Source organism: Eurypyga helias, unplaced genomic scaffold, assembly GCF_000690775.1.
Source record: "Eurypyga helias isolate BGI_N326 unplaced genomic scaffold, ASM69077v1 scaffold37329, whole genome shotgun sequence".
Classification (NCBI taxonomy): domain Eukaryota; kingdom Metazoa; phylum Chordata; class Aves; order Eurypygiformes; family Eurypygidae; genus Eurypyga; species Eurypyga helias.
In genome coordinates this window covers 1-22,822 of record NW_010274580.1, presented here as the reverse complement: position 1 = coordinate 22,822, position 22,822 = coordinate 1, and the positions used below count along the sequence as shown (strand labels likewise).

At 50.9% G+C, this 22,822-nt stretch overlaps 1 protein-coding gene across 1 annotated transcript in view; it reads left to right on the top strand.

The window, feature by feature from the left end:
• The window catches only part of LOC104515755 (glutamate receptor ionotropic, kainate 4-like), a gene marked incomplete at both ends in the record, with an annotated part of 32,112 nt that extends 9,439 nt beyond the window's left edge, over positions 1-22,673 (top strand). The window contains 4 exons of the mRNA XM_010159855.1: positions 5,562-5,669; positions 6,689-6,892; positions 15,363-15,476; positions 22,564-22,673. Of these exons, the coding sequence (XP_010158157.1) occupies positions 5,562-5,669; positions 6,689-6,892; positions 15,363-15,476; positions 22,564-22,673 (536 nt within the window). The remainder of the gene's footprint in view (positions 1-5,561; positions 5,670-6,688; positions 6,893-15,362; positions 15,477-22,563) is intronic.
• Between the last annotated feature and the right edge of the window lie 149 nt (positions 22,674-22,822).

The window sequence follows — 22,822 nt, the reverse complement described above, 5'->3', positions numbered from 1 at the left end:
CTCTCTGCCCCCCCGCCCCCCTCTTCTTTCCATCTATCGAAGCCACTGGGACTTCCAGCTCATCAGCTTTGATAGAGAATTCACCGAATTTTGAAGCTGATCCAGCCAGCAAACAAATTAGAGACACTTAGATTTTCTAACGTGCTGTTGCTTTTGGGCAAGGAGAGACAGGGCTTTTTGACATCCAATTTTTAATACATTTATGTAACGCACCAAACGTGTCTTTTCCTGATTTAGCTTAACTAGTGGAAATTTTTCCCCAGCCATATGAGAGCTGCTCCCTGTTCATAGGATGCGCGATAAAGCACAGACTCATTAATGTGTTAGTGATCCATAGATCTGACAAGGACTGAGTTTGTAAATGTCATCTTTTTATTTTTTCCCTTTCTTTGCCCCTTTATAAAACATTGCAGCACACCCCTCCAGTGTCAGCGTAGTGAGTTGCAGTAAAGCAAGAGCTAAGGTTTGGCAGCTTAACAGGAGAAGGGGATGGAGAGGGGCTGTGATTTATATGGCCCCAGGGAAGGCAAGTGTGCAGAGGAGAGGCAGGGGAAGCTGCTGTTGGGGCTGGAGCCCTGCCATGGGCACGCTGTTCCCAGCTCTGCCTGTGACCCCGTGCGCTCGCCTCGTCCGAGGTGTGGGTGATTAGTTGCCGTTTAGCTAAAGACGACTCTGCTGGTGTCCTGACACAGAGCAGTGGAAGTAACAGGGGTGTCTAATTGGTATGTTGATGAGATACAGATGAGTTACCAGTCGATAGCTCTGAGACCCTCCGCAATCCCTGCCACATCAAACCTTTTTAACTTAGAAGAGGCTAATCAGTCTCGATGGGACTTGTTCCTCCTTAGCTGTTAGCCCACACGAGTTCAGGGACACATCCTGCCAAGAGCTGGATGTCTTTTGCCTCCCAGGACCCGGCGAACTCGGTGCGTGCCACCACTGCTGCATGGCCTCGGGTGGGTTGTGCATGTCTCATGGTTGTACAGGTTGTTATAGTCGGCTCTGTGGCCCATGCTAACTTCTGTGGAGGAAGCTTTTGCCTGCTTGCCTTGCTGGCATCAGTCTTGCGGTAGGGTCCTTCAGGAGTGCCAACCACACAGCAGACCTGTGCAGTGTCCTCTGATGGATTTCTTTCATTGCTTTGGTTTTTTCCCTTCCTCCCCAAGATGCCCAAATTCATAGAATCATAGAATCATAGAATGGTTTGGGTTGGAAGGGACCTTAAAGATCATCTAGTTCCAACCCCCCTGCCATGGGCAGGGACACCTTCCACTAGACCAGGTTGCTCCAAGCCTCATCCAGCCTGGCCTTGAAGACATCCAGGGATGGGGCATCCACAACAATTCCCTCCCCTTTGGGGCAATGAAGGCACCATGCACCAAGTACCCGCTTAGTTGTATCTCCACCTGGCAGTCTCTTTCCCCTTGGTGCCAACAAGGCTCTCCAAAAGCAGACTTGATGAGAGATGGTAGCTTTTGCGCTCCTTTCTTTTCCTGGGGACACAGAGGAAGGGGAGGTGATGAATGCAGTCTGTAGGACAGTGCTTGCTAATCAGAACCCAGAAGGTGTCTGGATTCCTTGCGGCGGCAGCCTGTTTTAAGATACTCATATTCAGGGTGGGGTTTACCTTAATTTTTAGCTGGGGACCGGGGGTGGTAGGTACCTGGGGTGCCTCTGAAGCTTATGGAGAGGTGTTGCTATGTCATCTCTCCCTGCCATGAGCAGCCATTCAGGCCTGCGGGGCACTGAGCAGAAGACTTCATTAAAATCATTAGCTTGAGAGGTATTTTGTCATCTCGCGCCGCAAGGACCTTGAAAGCCCAGGCCTCATTAACGTGGCTGCGTCTGACCAGAGGAGCAACCAGGTGGTTGTGTTGCCCTCACTGCTTTTCTGGGAAAGGTGTGCCATCACTTTGGCCCCGCCGATCATTAGAAACCCTCTTCTTATTTTCAGGCTGTTTATTTCTGGCTGGTTTGTATCTATTTATTTTTGTGCCAACGCTATCATTTTAGCTTCAAAAGCTGTTCTACCTCTCTGCTATGGACCTCCTCCACCTGGTGTATTTATATAGACCAATCATATCCATTACTAAAAATCCCGAGTCCTGAAAACTCTTAAGTCCTAGTCCAGAACCTTAACAACAGGATCATCTTACCCATGTCCACGCAGAGCATTTGATTGCTTTCTAACACGTTTTGTAGGTGAATATGTTTTCTGTTTTTCAGAGGCTCTTTATACATAGGTAGAGGTGATTAAAATCACCTTGACATCCATCTTAAAGGAGAGAGGGAGAGAGATCTGATGATCCCGGACATCTTCTGACACATTACACTGCAGAAACAGCAAACAGCGTTAAGTCAATTAGTGGCTTTATCGTACTGTGAGGGGGACAGTGGTGAGCTGGAAGGAGCCAGGATGGGCTGGAAGTACCCCAGCACATGGGAGCATTTGGCTTCGGTGCTGTGTTAAAAGCAAGGTCAAACCCACTGCGCTGTCAGAGGAGGAGGCAGTCAATTAGTCTCAGTATGCCAGCAGGGAGGGACAAATTTGAGAACAGCGAGGGCTGTTAAAATTAAAGTTAATCTGTCACTAATCTCTGGTTGTGAAATCTGGGAGAAAAAAAATTAGGCAATGTTTATGACTGATCACTCGCTCAGAGAGGCAATTGCTGCAGAGGGTCTGTTGTTTAGCAATCACAGCGGGAGGCAAGCACCTTTGTGCAGAGCGGAGGAATACAGCCGGGATAAATCCATCCCCTCACACCAGTGCAGACCCTGCACAGGCCAGTTAAAGCTGTGCTTCAAGGACTCCCTGTCCATGAAGTACATGGTAAATCTCCCAATTTGGGACTGTCGTTCCCAGAGCTGAGCCCTGCACAGTGTCACTGTGATCCTACGAGCCGGATGGTAGTTAAGCCACAACAAGCTGTCAAGAGAACAGGACGCCCAAGATCTGCTCCCAGCCTGCTCCGACACAGCATCGCTGTGCCTCCATCTCCCCATCTGTCAGGTGAAGGTAACAAGCCCCCAGTGCTCTTCCTGTTGGTGGGGAGCCTCCAAGAGTTAATGCTTCCAGTGCATTCCGAGGTCCTTGCCGTGACAGGTGCTTTTAGCAGAGGTTGTTGGGGAAGAGGCTGGGCTGACAGCTCAGAGGAATGATCTGCTGTGTTATCTGCAGAGTAAACAAGCCCCCCCGGGGACTCGCTGGCTCTGCCTGTGCTGCTGCATCCTGGTGCCTCGGCTTCAGCCAGGGAGGACAGCAGGCACATGGCTGTCAAGTGTAAGCTGTCCTCTTTGCACTTCCCGTTGCTCCTCGTGGCTAGTGATGAGAAGCCTGGATTTGGGACTCCTCGCAGATGGCCACTTCTGTAACGGCTTGTCAGTCGCTTGGGCTGGATTAGCACCGACAGCCAGGTGAAGCAAGGACTTGGCCCTTTCCTTTAATGCTCAGAGCAATTCGGTCTGCCGGCAGCGTAGCAGCATGGCTGCACTTTCAGGTTGTGTTTGGCTCAGATGCACGAGCTGGGAAGTGACTCCAAAATCCTGGAGCCATCAGTCATGCCAGAGGCAAAGCACTGCCAAGAAAAGCAACTCAGTGCATGGAGTCCATCCTGGGGTGGTGTAAATCAGCGTGCCTCCCATTCATTCCTGTGACGGAGCCTGGCCCGTAGCTCTGCATCGCCTTCCACCCACCTCTTGGCACATAATAAGATCACTCTTTGACGGAAGAGAAATTGATTTGTTCCCACCACCCTGACAACTGTGGCACAGCGAAAGGATAACCTGTCTTAGACCAGCAGTGCCCAAGGCGGCTCGTGTCAGCGTGAGGGGACTGGGAACGGTTTTCCTCTTGCACCGTGGCTATGGAGGAACCATGAGGACACCCCTGCATGTTGGGGTCACCCACTGCCTCTTAGGGTAGCAGCAGCTCGCTTCCGTGGTGTCAGAGGACTTAGGCTGTGGCCAGCAATCCAGCATGCAGAGGGCTGGGACCTTACGGCGACAGAGTGGCTTTGCAGGAGAAAAAGGAGAGAGAAGGGGTATTGGAGGGAGCTGGCCGTTGGTCTATCCATGAGAAAAAACAAGAGGCTTTTAGGAGCATTAGAGACAGAGCATAATTTGCATGCTGTGCATGAGCCGCTGGAGGTGCTGATCTCCCTGCCCAGAGCACCGAAGGAAGGAGATTAGGCTCTTGAAGTTAAAATTAGTTTTTTGTTGAATATTCCTCCCCCTGGCTGAAGGCAGGGGCTGGATGCATTACGTCACAGCTGAGTCACCATGTCCTCCCAAGCGCTGGGGAGCTGGTCCCCTCCACCGGCGCTGAGAATTTGGTTTGCTGCAGCGACACTGATGCTTGAATGGGTGAATTAGGCTGTCCGTGGAGCTGTTGGGTGTGATGAGCTTGAATCAAAGGGTTCGGAGGTACTTAATCATAGTAGCTGGAATCCATATCTGCTATCAGATAGAGATGAGTCACGGCACAGCACTGCTGAGACCGTGGCTCATTTCACCACCTGCTGCCAAGGTGGAGCTGCAGGTCAGGGCTGGAAGGCGTCTGCCCCACGTCAGTGCTGCTGCACTGCTGATTGCAAGGGAAGCTGTGATGCTCTGATACTCCCTCTGAAGTGGCTTTTCCCTCCCAGGAGCTCACAGTGGCCTATACCAGCCTTTAACTAACAACAGTGACGCTTACAGGAGGACAGCAGGAGGATTTGCTTGCTTCCAGGCAGGTGAAACCTTTATTTAAAGTTACAGAGACAGCATAAAGCAGGACAGGAGTTGGAGACAGGAATCTTGTCTCCCCATTTCTGGGCTTTCAGCACTTCCTGAATTTCTTCCACCGCCTGTAACACGTGGAGCCTGTGGGAAGAGCTCAGTGTCATGGAGCCCAGGTGCAGCGCTGACCCGTCAGTGCGTGCTGGTGGTTGAGTCTCATTGCGGGATGGTGCAGCCAAGCCAAAAGCCGGCTAAGGCTCTCTGGCAGCCTCCCGTGAAGCGCCTCTGTGCCCTGTCCCCTTTAGGAGCTGGCCTCCAGGGAACTGAGGAGCTGAAGGGGACAACCAAAATGCACCAGGTGGAGAGCGATGACCACCCCCTCGCCGTGTGTGGGGGTGGGGTTGGGGAGCGCCCCCCAGCCACACTGCACTGGGAGGGACAAGCCTGCAGATTTGGCTGCGTAGGAGATGCTGAGTAAGATGGACTCGCCCCGGTGGCATCTAGGGACGAAGCGGAAGGCTGCTCGGCTGCCACGAGCCTCGGGGTTCTCTCCTGGTGCAGGGCTTTGGCACAGCTGCAGGGGGGATGTGTGGGAAGGCAGTGCCCACTGTGAGCAGGGATGGGGCTTTGACATTGTCACATAGGTGGAGGTGTGTCGGGGCCGAGCACCAGTGGGTTAATCTCTCTGCTGTCCCGTTGGGGCGGGTTCATTGTAAAGGTAATGGAGCGTTCATAAACACCTCTTCCAGGGCCAGCTTGATGGTTGTCAGTCACCGGAGCCATATGGCAGGTGCGTGGAGTAATTTGCCCTGTAAATTCCCTTATTGTGCTGTTTATCTCTCCAGATCGGCCACTGGCATGTTTCTGAAGGACTCAGCATGGACAATAGGATCTTCTCCTCCAACATATCAGACAGTCTGTTCAACACCACACTCATTGTCACCACCATCCTGGTAAGTGAGGGGGTCACCTACAGTTCACATTAGCTCTTTGCCAGCCCAACGCTTAGGGGTGTCAATCAGCTAGAATATTATTCCCTCTTCTTGCCCCCCTTGGCCCCCAGCATGCAGCATCACACACTGATTTCATAAAGAACAGACCATCAAATCTCTAATTACTGCACTGAGGACAATTCATGACAGTGTAATTAAACTCAAGTTGATGTTTCATATGGAAATGATATTTGATGAGTTCAGAAGCAGCTGGGGAGAGGGCTGGGATGGGGATAAGTTGCCATTTTACATTCATCTCTGAATGATGTTCTTGTTTTGTGTACAGCTGGTAAGTTGGAAGGGACCGTTGTCCCTTCTACCCATAAAATTACTGAAATTGGCCAAGATGGGTACAACTTTTATGAACCAGGATTTCACATCTACAGGCATCACTGTCCTTATTCAAGAAATTCCCCTTCCAGGTGCTGCCGGTCCCATGATTTTTTGCACTGTCTCTGCTCCTTCCTAAAAGACACTCAAAATCCTGAAGAGCTCTGGGCACTATTTCCTCATGTCCCACCAAGTTTGTTGAAAAGGGGGACACACTGGAGAAGTGGCTATATGCCAGGAGAGGCTGGGATCTCTATGTCTTGCCATATCTTGGAGCAGGGTCTGGGCATATTCTAGGGGGAAACAGCCCCCAAAGCATGATCCCTTAGCTCTGCTTCATGTCCTAAACTGGGATTTATCTGCTGCAACTCCAGCACATCCCTGACGCAGCAGAGTCCGGTGAATACCGGTGTAGAAACAGCTCGGCTAGCTTTACGCCACTTTGGGCTTCCAAGTGACCAAACCAGCTTTCCGTGTCCCTTATACCCTGGTTTAGAGGGATGTATCAGGGCGGGAAGTTGGCCTTATCAGAGCCTCTGCCATGCTGGTGCTGCCAGGGAGCCCACTGCCCTCTCTGCCCCGTGCTCAGTGCCGTGCTGGTGGGATGCCTCGGCTAAGATGGGAATGACAGCTGCCCAGTTTCAATGCAGGAAAACCCTTACTTAATGCTGAAGTGGAACCATCAGGAGCTGGAAGGCAATGACCGCTACGAGGGCTTCTGCGTGGACATGCTGAAGGAGCTGGCAGAGATCCTGCGCTTCAACTATAAGATCCACCTCGTTGGCGATGGTGTGTACGGAGTCCCTGAGGCAAACGGCACATGGACAGGGATGGTCGGGGAGCTGATTGCTCGGGTAAGTGAATTAGCTGCTCTTTTTAACCGTGCTCTAGTGGGACTTGGCAATGAAAAACCCTGGTGCTTTATTAAGTGCTCCAAGATGATAAGGATGAATGGGGGTTTTTAGTCCGTTTGTGAGACTTTGACCAGAGAATCTCCATTTAATGTGTTCTCCCAACAGCAAATGTATTCATTGTGTTCATGTGCCAGAGTGCAAAGTAGTCCGAGCGGGAGTCAGGGCCCCTGAGTGTTCTCAGGGCTGCTCGCTTCGTTGGAAGGGAGTCCTGGACTCTGGGGACCCTGGGGAGGGATACAGAATGGGATTACTTTTTTACCCAGTGGGAAAATTAATGAAAACCACACTCTTTGGGAGGGAAGAAAATGAGAATCACATGTCTCCCCAGAGAAGTTTTGGCAGATTCATTTCAGCTCCTTGACTTTAAGTATTGTTTTTGGAGAGGAACATTTTTGGTTCGCTTCAAGTGCGTTGTTCGAGGTCTTTACGTGGCTCTGCCTTGCAGTGTTGCTGCAGAGCAGCTCGATGGAAAGCTGAACGCGTTTGCTGGGTTTGACAACACTTGTGCCTACGTGTGCACTCAGTCAGCCTGCACCCCACTCCCTGCTCTTTGTTTTCCTCCGCGGCAGAAGTTAGTCCTTCCCCAGGGATCCTGAAGCTTAAATACAGTTCATGAAAGGCTCTGAGATTCTTAGCAAAATAGGCTTAGCCAAAGCTAACATTAAGACTGATGTTATTTAAACCAATACTTCCTCGCTCACCAATTTCTGCCCCGCCTTGTTATTACCTCTGAGAACCCAGTGACAGTTTCTCAGCTGGTGGGAAATCCGCAGTGAGGTGTATTTATGATAATCCTCACCACTGTGTAAGAGGAACCCCAGAGACACCCCATCGTTATCCTCACAACAGCGGTGCGTCCTCCTGCATATTGGAGGAGTGAGGGCCTGTGGCTCCAGGGCTCCTGCCGCAGATTTCCTCCCATCTGCGGGAGACGAGCGACCATCTCTAGAAGATGCCCACCGGCATCTGTCGTCTTCTTCCCTGGAGGGCAAAGGCAACCTGGCTGACACTTGTCCTACCTTAGGAGCTTCAGCTGAGTGTGTAAAGTCAGGGGGACAACTCTAGGTCTTGCTGAGGGTCAGGGACAGGATGTGGTGTGGACTGGAGATCCCTCCAGAGCTAGCACCCTGTCTCCTGGGTCGCCCTTCCCCAGCAGAGCAACAGCTCTCAACGCCAGCTGAGATCCCACCTCCGCCTGCTGCTTCTAAAGAGCCTTCTGTACTGTTGTTTGCAAATGCTCTGGGCTATTGGCATAGTTTTTATACATATCTCTCTCTGTATATATATACACACACACACAATTACCGTTCCACAGCGTTTCTTTCGGGAGGCAAGAAGGAAGGCGCAGAGAGCAGCGTGTGATCTGTGCAAACAAAGGAAGGCAACAGCCATCAAATTTTTGGCCTACTAACCTTGGCAGTGCCTCTCCATTAAATGAGAGCTTCTGGAGTGTTGTTTTTATGTAGTGATAAGTGTTTTAAGTTCATCTTCGCATAGAAACCATTTGTTTCTTCTGCAGCTCGAGCCTTATTTAGGAGGATTTTTACTTGTGCTTTAGCAGGGCAGAGCTGGCAAAGCCTGTGTGAGGCTGGAGAAGAGAAAAAGCTTTCTCTGCTTTGTTCTTTCTAGGCCCTTTAGAGTCTTCATAATGGTTTCAGGGAGTTTTTGACCAGTTCCTGGGACTGGCACTTTGGATTGGGTCAGCCAGGGCAGAGCTGACCGTGTGCTTGCTGTTGTGTTTATTCAGGGCTGCCTGGGACGTTGTTTCTGAGGTCATCTCAGAGCCCAAGGGGTCTCCTCCTTCTTGACAGTCAGCAGTCAAGGAGGTTTGTTTTTCCTCGGTTCCAGCCTCTTGTTCGTCCCCTCTCCCACTTCAGGACCACTCAAAGCAGAAGAGCCTGTGCTGGGCATTCAGGACCACTCAAAGCAGAAGAGCCAGCAGATCCTGTGCTGGGCACACGTGTTCCTCTTTCAAGTGGATTTATCCCTTGGGCACTTCTCTCTCTACAGCCTTGAGCACAGAGAGGGCATCAGTTGGGACACAAACCTGTCATATGGGCCAAAACTTCCAAAATTCTATCCAAAACAAAAGCTCTGCACTTGTCTCTTTGTGCAGTGCTGTATTATTGTAGGAAGGTGATTTCTCCTTGACCCTGATCAGCTGTCAGAAAGTCAGGTTTGCCTCACATGCACTTAGTGTGCAGGACCAGAAGGTCAGAAAATTATCCAGCTCCATGCAATACCTTTCCAGTTTTTTTTTTTTTTTGGTCTTTGTAGTCCCCTTGTGGCACTTAATCTCCTCAGAGCAACTATAGGCTATATGGGAAAAGTGTTTCATTTTATTGCTTCTAAATTAACCAGCTATTGATTCATTCTTAAGTGCTGAAAATTCTGTTAGAGCTAATTGTCCACTATGATATGATTGAGAAGGATGCTGTATAAACATAAATTTGTTGTTGACCCAAATTCACCAGTACATATCTTATCGACCTGCTCACAAAACTAATTAAGAGCTAAGGAAAAAGGGGACTGGGATGGCTTGGAGGATTAGTGGAAGAGCTGTGGAGACTCCTGTGTCTAGGTCAGCAGTCTGACTCGTCGTCAGATTGGGAAACCTGTAAACTTTGCCATCAGCCAATGGAGATTTGGCTTGGGAGAAATCACTTGGAAGGACTCAAGCCCATTCCTTAGTGAAAGATGTCACACACTCAGAAAACGCCGAGCTAATTGGTCCCTCTGTGCCTGCAGGGTGGGAAGGCTGAACACCCTGCTCATCCCTGAGTGGGCAAGGAGTGAAGTTGCTCTCTGGCCAGGCAGATTTCCCCGACAGCCTTGCCGGTCTAGCACAGAGCACTGCAGTCTCCAGCAGTTTGGCTGACACCGTGCACGTGTGCTATCCATAACAAGCAAACAAGGGGGAACAGCAAATCTTCCCATCTCCTAGGTTTTGGCATCAGAGCCTTAGGGGACAATAGGACTGGAAGAATTATGTCTTGCTCCTTGCCGCTGCAGTACAGTCTCTGGCTCAGTCCCTGATGGTTGTCTGGTCTTCCCTTTCTCTCCCTTTCCAGTGCATCCTCGAGCTGAAATGCATTCACTGGTCCGATACAAGCCAACGGATGTATTTTCACAGCAACGTGACAGGCTTCTTGTTCCGCCACGCCTGCATTTGCTGTCTTGGTAGCGTAGTGCCGTGGTGGCTGTGCTCAGTGCCTGCACATCGGCTCCTAGGAAGCCCTTGGCACTCGGCTCCCTTGCTCCTCCCTGAGGAGATAGGCTTGTGTCTGAGAGATCCATCAGCAACAGTTCCTGAATTTACCCATCTCGGGAGTGCCCCGGAGAATAGGGCTGAGCTAACAGGAGATGGAGTGGTTTGGTTTTGCCAGGAAGCTTTGTTGGCCGGAATCTGATGCTGCCATCTTGCTAAAAGACATCCCAGAAACCTCCCTTTGATGCAGCCAGGATCAGTACCCAGGCTGGCTGGGTACCGGTCCTCTCCGCGGAGGACCCATCCCCCTCGCCTGTGGCAGGGTCTGAGGATGGGAAGGACAAAGCGGCCCCGCAGGAGCACACTTGCAGCTTTGGGGTGATGGTTTTTCCAGCTTCCTTCTTGGTTGACCAGGTGGTGCTTTACAGTCAGAGGCCCTCTCCCTTCAACTGCTCCAAAGATGGCAAATGGCAGGAAGGGGAAAGGAAGAAGGAGATATTTCAAAATTGGCAGAGTCCTGCGCTCCGCTCGGCAGTGGGTGTTGGTCTTCAGGCAGAAAAGCTGTGCGTGGGTGAAGGGAGGGAGGGGGAGTCTGTTCGCACGCTATCACGCTGGCAAGTGTGACATGGGGGTGGGGGAGTGGGGACGCGAGGAGGTGTGGGTTGTTGAGCAAACACAACGAGGGTGAGGGCAGAGAGGTTTGCATCGTGCCGCTGATTTTGCCAAAATCACACGCGGGGTGGGGGGTGTGGTGTGAGCCGGTTAGGTCTTGCTGCTGTCCCCTGCGGGCCTAGGGTCCCCGTTCCTGGTGCTTCACCTTGACTGGCTTTTGCCATGGGCACGGTGAACACCCGGCACAGACATTTTTTCCTCCCACCCCCAGAGATAGTCCAGGTGAAGAAAGATGGGTGAAGGCAGACTCGAGGCTGACATCTGCACTGATTGCTGGTCATTCCATCCCTGACTGTGGCTTAAATGGAGGGCTGCAGCCCCCAGGGTTTTCAGGCTGTCACTTTTCATATGGCACATCCTTAAAAAAAACCCCAAACACTGGGTTTGAGTGACCCTCATCTGGCCCTGCTTTTAAATGCAAGAATATGCATCTGAGCGCACAACCTGGCTGCCGCTCGCTCCATCAGGAGGAGCTGCACAACCCGAAATAGCTCCTGTCAGATCAGATGGGCAGCTGGAGCAGAAGCAATCAGTACATTGATCTGGCGGCTGAGCCGGGCCCGTCGTGCCGTGGGACAGATCTGCAGATACAGAGAGACTGCTCTGTCATTGCCGCGGCAGTGGGGGAGCCGCTGCCCAGGTGAGTGGGCTGCAGGCAAACTGCCGTGCAGTGGCTGCTGCTGGTTTCCAGAGCTGCACACAGTAGCAGAGGACCTCTGGAGATCATTCAGCCCGACCCCTGCACGAGGCAGGTTCACCTCCAGTTGTGTGCTCGGTACCGCATCCGCACGCGTTTCCAGGGAGGCAAGCATCTCCAGCAGCGGTGCTGGTCCTGACCGGTCTGCACTGGGGGTGATAACTGGGGGTCAGGTGGGTCCTGGAGACTGAACACTGATTTTGGCTTTCTAGAAGGCCCTCTAAGCATGGGGACAGTGTCAGAAATAGCTTTCCCTGACCTTGGCTCTGTGCGCAGAGTGAGAATGATGGTCTCCTGGGCACCCCAGGGGACGTAGCATCCAAGGTGCTGTTCAAGTCAGGGACTCCTGCTCCTGGAAGAAGTCCCAGCCTCGTGCTCCCAGAGCTGTCCTTCTGGCTTGTTTCCATGTGTTTGACGCAGAGACAGCCCAAAGCCTCCTGCCACTTGGACTTTCTTGCTATGTGATGTTTCCGTAGCGTGACAGGAGGTTGTGGATCGCTGCAGGGCCGGTCTCCCAGCAGGTCCCCGGTGCTGCGGGGAGCCTTTGGCGGGATCCTCTACGCGGGCTGAGGGCTGACGTCAGGCCCCATTCATCACCATTAGCATCGAGATGAGCCTTGTCAGCATCCGCAGCGAGGAGGCGGCTGCCTCCTCCGGACTGGCAGTCCCTGCAATTTGCTTCTTAAGGCTGCTTAATTGTTGTTCCTCTTCAGGAGCCCGGCTCAGCCCCCATATTTAACATCCTTCCCAGTGGCAGCGCAAGCCTGTCTGCTAACGCAGGCAGATCCCACGGGTAATGCCAGGTATGGTGGTGGCAGCTCATGCTTTTATCTCGGACACCAGCCCTCCTGGGCTTCCTCTCGCCTAGCGAGAGTTTGGCCTTGTTTAAGCAGTGTTTTGTTAAAGAAGCCTCTGTCTCTACTCCCAAAATGCTCTGGGTCTTTTTCTAAGCTTATTTCACGCTGTCATTTATAGCTGCAACTGTGCTGGAAGGATGAAAATCAAGCAGTGTTTGCCCCCTCTCCCCCCTATCCTTTGCCTCCTGTTTTCCCTTTCCCCAGGGCCCAGTTGTGGACAGAGTGCAGGAGCAGAAAGCAAAATCCATTCCTTCCCCCAATGCATTGCTTAGTGTATAAAATGCCATCTCCTACCCGTGCTCAGGTGAGGAGGGCTGGAGAGCACTCCGGTTTGCAGAGCTCTTCCATAACTAAGAGTCGCTGACCTCAGTGAATCACTGTAAGTTTTGTGAACATCAGGAAGCAAAGTTGAAAGTATGAAATGGATGATATTCAGGCAGAGGATGCATTGCATGCCATTCCCTGATCAAAGTTTATTGCTGTCAGAGATCAGCTCTTAACTTGCATGACTTCTGAGCCTGCAGAGAGAGTCTTTGGCAGAGCACAGCCCCAGCTGAAGCCGCGAGGAGCAGAGTCTCTGCTGCAGGGAGCTCTGGCACAGGAGAAGGTGGATGTGAGCTACCGTAGTTCTGATGCTGGCAAAAGTCCTGAAAGGACAAAAGTTGACCAGGTAGGGAATGAGTGGAAGGAAATCAACTCTAATGGAATAGCAGGACTTTCTGGAGACGAGAGAAGGGACCTGGGCACAAAACCCATGTGCCTGGGGAAGGCAGCTCTGCTGCACTGAGTTTCTGTTCTGTAGGCAAAGAGAGGGGGATGGTTTTGCATTATATTTTGCATAGGAAAGAGCAGCTTTTAAGATTTTGCTGCCTACATGATCTGGAAGGGGCCCCAAAGGACAGTAGCTGGGGGAATACCTCACCTGCACAAGGTTCCCTGACAGCATCCACATCCCAGCCCTGAGGGGTGGGGGCAGGCGAGCGATGGTGACTTAGCTGGGTAAAGCTGGAGGCCGTGCTGCTCCCTTCAGCAGTGCCTTTATATCAGCCCCTGGGTGGGAATGGAAACGTCCTCAGGGCTTTCGCATAAAGCACCTTTGATGCGGCATATTTACTGTCTGTTTAGTCCAAGATTTTGCTGGAAGAATTGTATTCGGCTTGGAGAACGGGGAAAAGAAATCCGTTGTTAGAATAAGCTGTATCTTCACGAGGGGCTTTGCTGGGAGAGCTCTCCCCAGGACAATAGTACCTGCAACCCCTTTTAAGTATAGACAAAAGAGGTTTAGGAAGCTTTAGGCTTTCCTTGTGGATAAATTTCCTCACATGCCGTGTTCCACAGAGAAACTGATCCCATCTTAGTAATCTGCTGGTGTTTACATAGAGCTCAACTGCTCACACACCACATTGTGATTATCGGTGCCTTTAAAAAACCCCGTGGGTAAATGTCTGCCTAGGCAGAAATTCTCCCTACCTCATAATTCATTCCAGCCTGAACCTCCTAGGAATCTGTAATAGCTGCTTAGAAACAATTGCAGAAATCTGGCACTGGGCTTGACCAATAAAACAGTCCTGCACGGACCGTGAAGCCTCACCTTGCCCGTGACCCCCTTCCTGGGCAGGCTTGCGGCTCACCTTGCCTTTCTTCTCCCTTCCCTTCGTCCTGCAGGCTCCAGCAGTGCTGCTCGTCCCTCCTGCAACGCCAGTCTGTCGCTGCCCCTTCCTCCCTGCCTGCCTGGAAGTGGGCGAGTGGTGGAGGCAGAGTGGGGGGCAGACCCTCTGGTAAAGCTCTGCCAGGAGGTGATCGGTCCTTTCCCTTAAGGAAAACGGTGCCAGAGCAGCGGGGTCAGGGAGCATGGGGAGAGCGATGCACCTACATATTTGCCTTTGTGTGTTGGATTTACAACTGGTGCATGGACCCAGGGAGGTGAGCTGCAGAGTTTACTGGGTCTTCGGGCCTGATAGTGCCTTGGCTTTTGCACAGACCTTATGAAACTCAGGGAGAACAAGTGCAAATAGCTTTTCTTTCCCCCTCCTTCTTTTTTTCCACTTGCATAATCATCATCCTGCAAAGCAGGCAAACAAATGTATAAGGGAATGGAGGAGGTTTCATTTTTACAGAAAGCAATTACAGACATTAAAAGAGCTATAGTAATAAAAATAATATTTAAAATTCAAATCCCTTATCTATATTACAAGGGTATTAACATTGGGTGAAATTCTTTTTATTTTTTTCCCCCCTAATCTCATTTGCTTTGCAAGTCAATCTGGAAATTTTTATGCCAGTCCTCTGAATTTTTTGGAGGCTGATCTGCAGTTTTGGAATTCTGGGGTTGGCAGGTTTGTAAACCTCATGATTCCGGGCACGGGGGTAATGATGCTGCTTTGTTACGCTTTCCTAACTGTGGTGCTTGCAAGTTAACAGTCTTGTCTGGAGAGGGACAGCTTGTGTTCAACAGGGGCTTTGGGAGAGGAGGTTGCACAGTATTTATTGTCTCAGTGGCTCCTGTTTTTCCAGGATTAAAGGGTTCAGTGAATAGAAAGGGTAATGAGGCTGTGAGTGCTTGGGGGCAGGGGCTGCCTACAGCTCCTGGCATCTAGGTCTCCCACTGGGAGCCTTGTCCTTTTCCAACCTCTAAGTGTAGAAAATGCCCAGGTGAGGAAAGGAAGAATGCAGAGAGTGATCCAGAGCACAAGGTGGGTCATTGGAGTGTGTTTGAGCAGGGCTTACATGAAACCCACCTGGGGAGAGGGATGTGGGAGCACAGCCTGAGCTTGTGGACTTCACCAGCAAAACTCCCCCGGTTTCCACAGAGCCTGGGTTTTGCCCCACGGCAAATGCACCCTCTCCCAGAAAGATGGGACATCTGTCCTCCAGGAAGGGGTGTCGTGTGGCCTTGGGCATGGTTCTGCTGCTTTCCCTGCCCTGCACCCTTCCCGGGCTCAGGTCCTGACCTTCTCTGCTCTCCTTTCTCTCCAGAAAGCTGATCTGGCCGTGGCGGGGCTGACGATTACTGCGGAGCGGGAGAAAGTGATTGATTTCTCTAAGCCGTTCATGACTTTGGGAATTAGCATTCTCTACCGAGTTCATATGGTAAGAGACTTATTTTATACCGTTTATGTCCCTCCATTATTTGCATGCAAACGTGCCTAGTTACAAAAGAAAAATGAATGACTCATAAAAATATTTTGGTTTCTTATTTAAACGCAAATGTGCTCAACCTTTATTTCCTTCTTTTCTCCGTCTTTCTGCCTTGGTGGATTCGATTCCCCCCTTGCCCTGCATGGGCTGTGTTTCTCTGCTCTTAGACCTTCTCATTCGCCTCCTCTCGGTTGTTCACCCTAAAGATCCACGGGCCCTGCAGCCCAAGGGAGGCTCCTTACTCTCAGGGTGCTTCGGGCAGGTGCTCCCTGCCTTGCACGCGTGCTCTCGGCACCCCGTGCGTCTGCGCTGGCCAGGGAGGGGCGAGAAGGGGGCACGCTGTTGTTCAGCAGCTGGCTCTGGTTGTCATTCCGAAATCTTCCGCAGCTCCAGCGGCAAAGGCGGGTCGGGCATTACGTGGTGGCTGTTTCGCTTGGAGCGGAGCAGCTGTGAATGTGCGTGCCCAGGGGAGGCACACGTGCAGGCACATATGTGGCCTTGTGTCCTGCCTTTGCTTAGACAACACTTGTCCTGAATTCTCATAGCTTCTTTTGCATCCCCGTTTTCCATTGTTCTAGCTTCTTCCCGAAGCGCAGAAGAGGACAGATTTCCCTCAGCTACGCCCATATGGGCCAGGCAGAGCCCCCGGTTCCCTGGTGTCGCAGGAGGCGAGCTCTGGCAGCCAGGTCCTGTGCAACAGGATGTCACGTTATTGCCAGTCTGGAAACGTGCTCTGTGCAGTGCCTTACAGTCTTGGTTTTCCATCAGCTCAACATTAACAGCCAAAAGGATAAAACAATTAAAGCTGCCTCTCCCAGCCCCCCTTCTCCATTCAGAAGGCTGTTAAGGATGCAGTGTTTGGTATGAACATAAACAAACTTGCGCAGACATCTCTCTGTGCTGAGTGGCTCCTGCCAAGAACAAACAAGTAATTAAAATCTAGTTAAAATTCTGTTTCCTCGGGTACGTGCAGACTTTAGGATCAGTGACTTAACTGATCAAAAAGGGTCAGACTCTGCAAACTCCCGGAAATCAAATGTAAATGTCTCTTCCTTGCTACATGTGCTTTTTCACACTACCAGCTGCCCTGTGCATCCAGGAGGTGTTTCTGCCAGCATCTCTTGGCTGGGATTATGATCGAGTTTCTTGCTTTCTCATATGCATTTTTAAGGTTTGGGGATTGAGTACCATGCATGGTCTGCCACCGATTTACACCATAACCTCCACTAAGTCCCTTAACGAGGCTTCATTCCCTGAACAGCATGAGGCTGATATCGCTCCCTCCAGAGGAAATACAGGAATATTGGTGCAGTACTTGCATGTGATCTGCTCTATAAGTGCAAGGCATTTGCTGCTGCCTCTGTGCAGGCTCAAAATCAATGTCTGACACATCTACTTAGAGCGTAAGTTCTTCGGGGCAGGGACCATCTGCTGCTCACACTGGTACCAGAGCAATGCAACCCAGCCATGTTCCAGGCTGCCCTTCAGGCGTTTACCAAACCGAACAGGATTAATAATTACAGCCTTAAAAAGTGTTTGGCGAATAGTCCCCTGCCATCAGTCAGGACTTGGTCTTCAGCTGCCCGGCGAAGGACCCAGTGGGGACGTGGAGTAGGGGAGCTGCCCAGTGACCCAGGCAGGCTTGCAAGGGAGAAGCAGGGCATCTCCCAGGTCAGGTCACCCCGCAGCGAGCCCTGCCTTGCCCTATCGAGGCCATGAGGAGCGATGGCAGGGGCAGCCTGGGCTCATGCCCTCCCCAGGGGCAGGGAGGTCTCCCCAGCAGGGAAGTGTGGAGCCCCTCCTTCCCTCTCCAGCACTTGGCCACTCTTTGTCCTGACTTCTCCTGCTTAGCTTGAGGAGAGTGTCTGAGAGCTGTGTGGCAATTAACTTATTAAACTGGTAAATATTTATTTAACAAGGAAAGACAAGATAGCTAATTGCTCTGCTTTTCCTTTAAGGACGTAGTTTACAGAGCAGTGGAAGGCAGCCCCACAGCCCCATCTGCTCCTACCCCCCTCCTCTCCCTTCCCCACCAAACATCTCTGCAATGTCAAAAATTGCAGCTGACGTATGTTAATCACGGCGCAGATTAGTCGTAGCCTAATAAAGAACCACAAATAAGTCTCTTGCTGAGGAGTTGCCTCCATGCCCTGGTCTCCTCCCAGTGTGATGACATTTTCTTTTAATTTCCATATAACTCCAGTGGCAAATGGTTTCTCCCCCTTTCTCCTTCCCACCCCGCCAGCCCAGCCACCACAGTGCTTGTCTCTTATCACACATAACCAAGTATGGCAGCTTTAAATGGGGCTGTCATTTTTCTCAATTTCACTTATTGTGATATAATCAAGTATGGATTTCTGACACGGGAACTCTAATAGGCTTTCTGACTTGCAGGCTGCTAAGAGAAAAGGCTTGCTTTGTTTTATTATGTTCCTTTTCTGACCAGCTGGTGGGACCCGTGAAAGGCAGGAGATAGATGACAAGTCCTGAGCAGTCACTCTGCTTGGCAGAGGGCTGAAATCAGGTGCCCGGTGCCATTTCCACACAAAGGGATGTTGAAAGTCAGGTTTAGTTGTAGCATACACGTGCTTTTGCTCAATGGCAGGGAACGAGGGACTAGCTAGCACATGGTTCTGGCTCATCAGCCCTGAAAGTCCTTACTGTGCTCTACCTTAATATGAGAAAATGCAAATTTGGTGAGTACACTAGAATAGCTGAGTTCAGGCCAAGTAAACTGAGGCTTAAAGTGTTTCTACTTGATTGCTGCGGGAGACACGAAATGGGATGGGCTGAATGAATAGCTCCTTCATTCCAGCCAGAGGAGGCTTGCCAGCCGAGGCAGAGGAGCTGAGAGGAGCTGAGCATCCCTCTGACAACCCGTGCTGCTCTGCCAGCAAGCCTCCTGCTCGCTGAAGCAGGGATGGGGGCAATCGCTGGCCACAGGCATGCCCAGGACTGTGCTATGCACTGGCCTGTTGGTTGTGGACCATCTGGTGACCCCAGATTAGGCTCAGGATTCACAGCAGCCTGTGCTTGGGTTTTGCTTATCGACCCTGGAGGAGAAGGGATCTGGATCTGCATCTGGATCCGTTGTGGTCATCCTAGCATATACACGCTTTGTTTTGATGAGACCAAATGCCCTGCAGTTACACCTAGCACGCATCAATGTTTCGGCCTTTCCAGGCTGAGTTTTCTTACTTTCTTTCTGACTTACAGAGAGAGAAGAGAGTTCTTTTGCCTGCATTATTAGTGACAAATGTCCATGAGAAATTACATAGGTATGGCTTACCGTTTCTGCAAGATGAACAGGGGTCCCTTCAGACTCTGTCTGTGTGTCCAGGGCAGGTGAGGAGTTTTATGGTGCCTTAGAGACCTGAACACAGACACATCCAGGACCATGCCATACAGCACTGCTCCTCCTCCTCTTCCTGGATGTCCTGCAAGTTCAGGCTCTTCACTCACCAGAAAACTTATTCTCTTTGGCTGAAAATGAAGACTTTCCAAGAACAACTGAGGAGCGTAAATGAATCTCTCCTGCTTCTGTCTGAGGATTTGCAGGAGGCCTTCATCAATTATTGGACATTTTGAACATTTCTATTCCAGGAAACATAGCTCTTCCAATTAACAAAGCTGTATTGGGACTGGCTAAAAATATCTGACAGTCTCCAGATATTGTCATTCCCATCTTCAAAACAGACAGATAAGAGAGAGTTTGTGCCCTCTGTGGGAATAAAATATCTTGATTCTTACCCACAACTGTGAATGAAAAGAATATGTAGCAGCAGCCTGAAAATGACTGTATCTGAAAAGAACCAGAACTACTACTGTAAGTCACAGGAGAGAGTCATTGCCAAGCTTCCAACGCAGTTTCCTTAATGAGCGTAATTTATTGACAAACTGCCCCAGAAACACAGAGAAGGCATCAAGGCCTTAATTACAGAAAGGAACTTTGTTATAGGAGCATCTCATGAGGGAGCCCCAGCCGAGGCACCACCAGTGCCTGGGAGTTTCCTGCCAGCTCTGGGATGCCGGGGAGGGATTAAGCGCCCGGAACAATCTTCTGGTCGAGAAGCTCCAGTTTGCTCCAGTGAGGGCAAATAGTGCCCTTCACACCTTCCAGGTTCCCGTTGCCTCATTTCATTCTTGAGTGTGTAAACAGCTGTGGAAGAAGAGAGGCAGCTGAGCCAGTTCAGCTCTAGATGGAAAAGGGAACCAGGGGGCTGTGGGACATCCAACAAAGCCATGCAGTGGCTGAAGAGCTCCATCAGTCCTTACCTTTGGCTTCCTGTTGGCATCAAGAAGTCCCTGATCCTTTGGGTGGGATCAGTGAGAAGGGCAGAGGGAGTGCACCTTGGAGCCTGCAGACTCTCACCTGCTTGATCTAGCGACGAGCTCCAGCAAGGCGAGCAAAGGATGTTAGTGGAAACGTGAGTCCTCCGGGATGTTGGGGGTGTAGTTTCCAGCAGCGTCATCTGGCTCTGAAGGCCCAGATTCTGGCTGTAGCAGTCATTTGTCTCTCTGGGTTTCTGGGAAGAATATAAAGAAAAGCAGGACACAGCAGCAATGGACCAAAAAAGGGGAAGGACAAAATAAGAACGTAGTATCTTTCACTGTTTGTACCTCACTTTCTTATACCAAGCACAGTAAGATGACCCTGGTGTGGAAGGGGGACCTTCTCTTAAAGAGAGACTCTGGAATTATACCCAGGAGAACCTGAACCTTTTATTGGGAAGTGATTTCAAAGAAAACTGAAAACGGGTGCAGGAAGGTCTGAATCACAGATTCTTAACTCATCTATTTGTTAAAGGGCTTAATAAGCCAGGCTCTCCAGAAATTCTAATGTAGATCCCAAGCTCATCTTGTCCTTAGGGATACAGGGATAGGATGTTATGGAGTGGTGGTTCTTTACTTCATGCAGGGCAGAGCATGCTGTAGAAGGTTTCTGAGATGTTACGATCCCAGCTGGTGACTGGACCTGAGGATATCACAGTATCCTAGATATTTTTAGCAGAGGAAGATTTTTGTGCTACAACTGTCGTCTTTTCTAGCAACAACATAGTCTTCAGAACAACTACCAAGACCTTATATAATTCAGGTTTTGCATAAAATTAGGAATACTTCAGTAGTAAAACAGTGTATTTGAATGGAAAAGGAACTTAAAATGCTGGTCTTAAGTCTGGGGAAGGGAAAAAAATAGCTCTGTTTCCTGGGGACTTTTGTGAAAACAGAAAATTATTCACTGCCTCTGGGTTAAGCACAGCTCTAAAATACCAGGACTCTGGTCTTTGATGGCTCTGGGTTTGCTGTGGCAATTGAGGTTAGGTGTTATTTATTACCAGCTATTATTAGTTTATGTGGTGTCACAGATGCGCAGGGTAAACCAGCGGACTAGGGAAAAATGAGGCCTCTGTGTGTCAAAGATGATCCCTGGTAGCAGCTTCTGTGTAAAACGAAAAAACCTACAGCGGAGCAGCTGCCGTGCTGCAAGTGCTGGGAAACGGCTGCTGGAGTGAGCTGCGTTGAGCCAACAGTGATGGACATTTTCAGCACACCACAGAGCAAGGTGCCAGTAAGAACTACGCTGACAGCCTGGCTGAGATGTGAGAAAAGGCTGTTTCCACTCTGACTTTACACTAAAAGCCTCCGCAGGCGCTCTGACTCATGGGCAGCATCCCGGTACAGGTGCTTGGGGAAACTAGAGCTTGAGGCTTTGTGGTGCCAGGACTGATTTTGTGGCTTGGGGCAGAAGATACAGACTCTTGTGAGCAAAGGACTCACGTTCCCGCAGGGTCAATGCAGCCCTTCAGCCCTGTGCTGGGAGTTTGTGCTTTCGCTGGGAGCCTTTCAGAGGAGTCGGTGAGGAAGGGAGATGCCTGTTGTAGATGAGCAGTGCCCCAGCGCTGCGGCAGAGGTGTGTCAGGGGCACACCGTGCTGAAACAAAACCCTTTCTGCTCCATGGGGATGTTGAAAATTGCACAAACGAGCACTTCCTCGCTCCTGTGGCTTGTGCTCTATTTTCACCACTCCCTCCATCCTCCCACAGCAGTGTGAGTGTGCTGGGGAGGTGGGGGGGAAGTTAGTGGCTGCTCTTCCCACCCTGGAGCAGTTTATGTTGCAGGGGAGCTTCATGTACAGAGCTGGTGGGAGAACTACGCTCGCCAAAACGTGAGGGGTTCAGCTTTTGAGAACCTTCTCCCTAGAAATGAATCCTCCCTTTGCACAAACTTGGCTACATTTGACAAGATTTCAGCGGTGGCAGCGTCCTTGTGAAAATTTAAGGTGCTTTTGAGAGGAGATCAACCTGCTTTTTCTAGCAGTGGGGCCTTACTTTGCAAGGAAAGGTGGTTTGCTGAGGAAAAACAGGAAATTCTGACACATCCTGGAGATAAAAATATCGTGTTCCCTGAGATAAAAGTAATAATTTTACTGAGTTTTGTAGGGAAGAAACATTCAGAGGCTGAAGAAAGAAAACCAGAAATATTGCAAATGTCTCTTTTTTTTTTTTTCTTCTTCCTTTTTTCCGACACAAAAGTGTTTTCTCCCCACTCGGCTTCGTGCAAAGCATCCCACCCACCTCGGAGCCCAGGCGTGCTCTCCCAGGGGGGCCCCTCCTGCCCAGCGAGTGTGATGTGCAAGCTTCTGGGGTGGACAAGGGCCCCGGGTGGGGACTCCCCCCTTGGCAACCCCGCAGGCGAGGGGGGCAGCACACCCCGCCGCGACGAGTGCAAGGCACTGTGATTGTCTCGAGTTTTCTATCAAAACACCTCTTTCTATGCCTTTCCAAGGGAAGAGGTTGACGTGGGGAGGAGAATAGTCTTAGGAGAGGAATCCCAGCAGGGAGATGCTGCAGGACTCGGTCATTTGCTGCCTTTACTGTCACCTGTTTCCCCTCCAAGGCATTTGCAAAGCCCCGTTTACCTTATTTCCCTTCTGTTGCTCCCGTTGTTGCCGGCATCAGGGCAGGTGTGTTTGTTGCTTTCCGACTGCGTAATTTATAGAAATACAAGCAGGTCAAACGCCTTCTGGTTTCCCTTCCAGGGTCGCAAACCTGGCTACTTCTCGTTCCTGGATCCCTTTTCCCCCGGCGTGTGGCTCTTCATGCTGCTCGCCTACCTGGCTGTCAGCTGCGTCCTCTTCTTGGTCGCTCGGTAAGGCGATGGCGGTGCCTTTCCCTTCCTCGCGGTGCCATCTAGCGTCACGCTCCCAGACCCCAGGGGGACGTGTGGTGGGCAGGGGGACATCCGGCAGGCCCCCAATGCAGAGGGGACACCAAGGGGTGCAGACGCCTGCCGGCTCC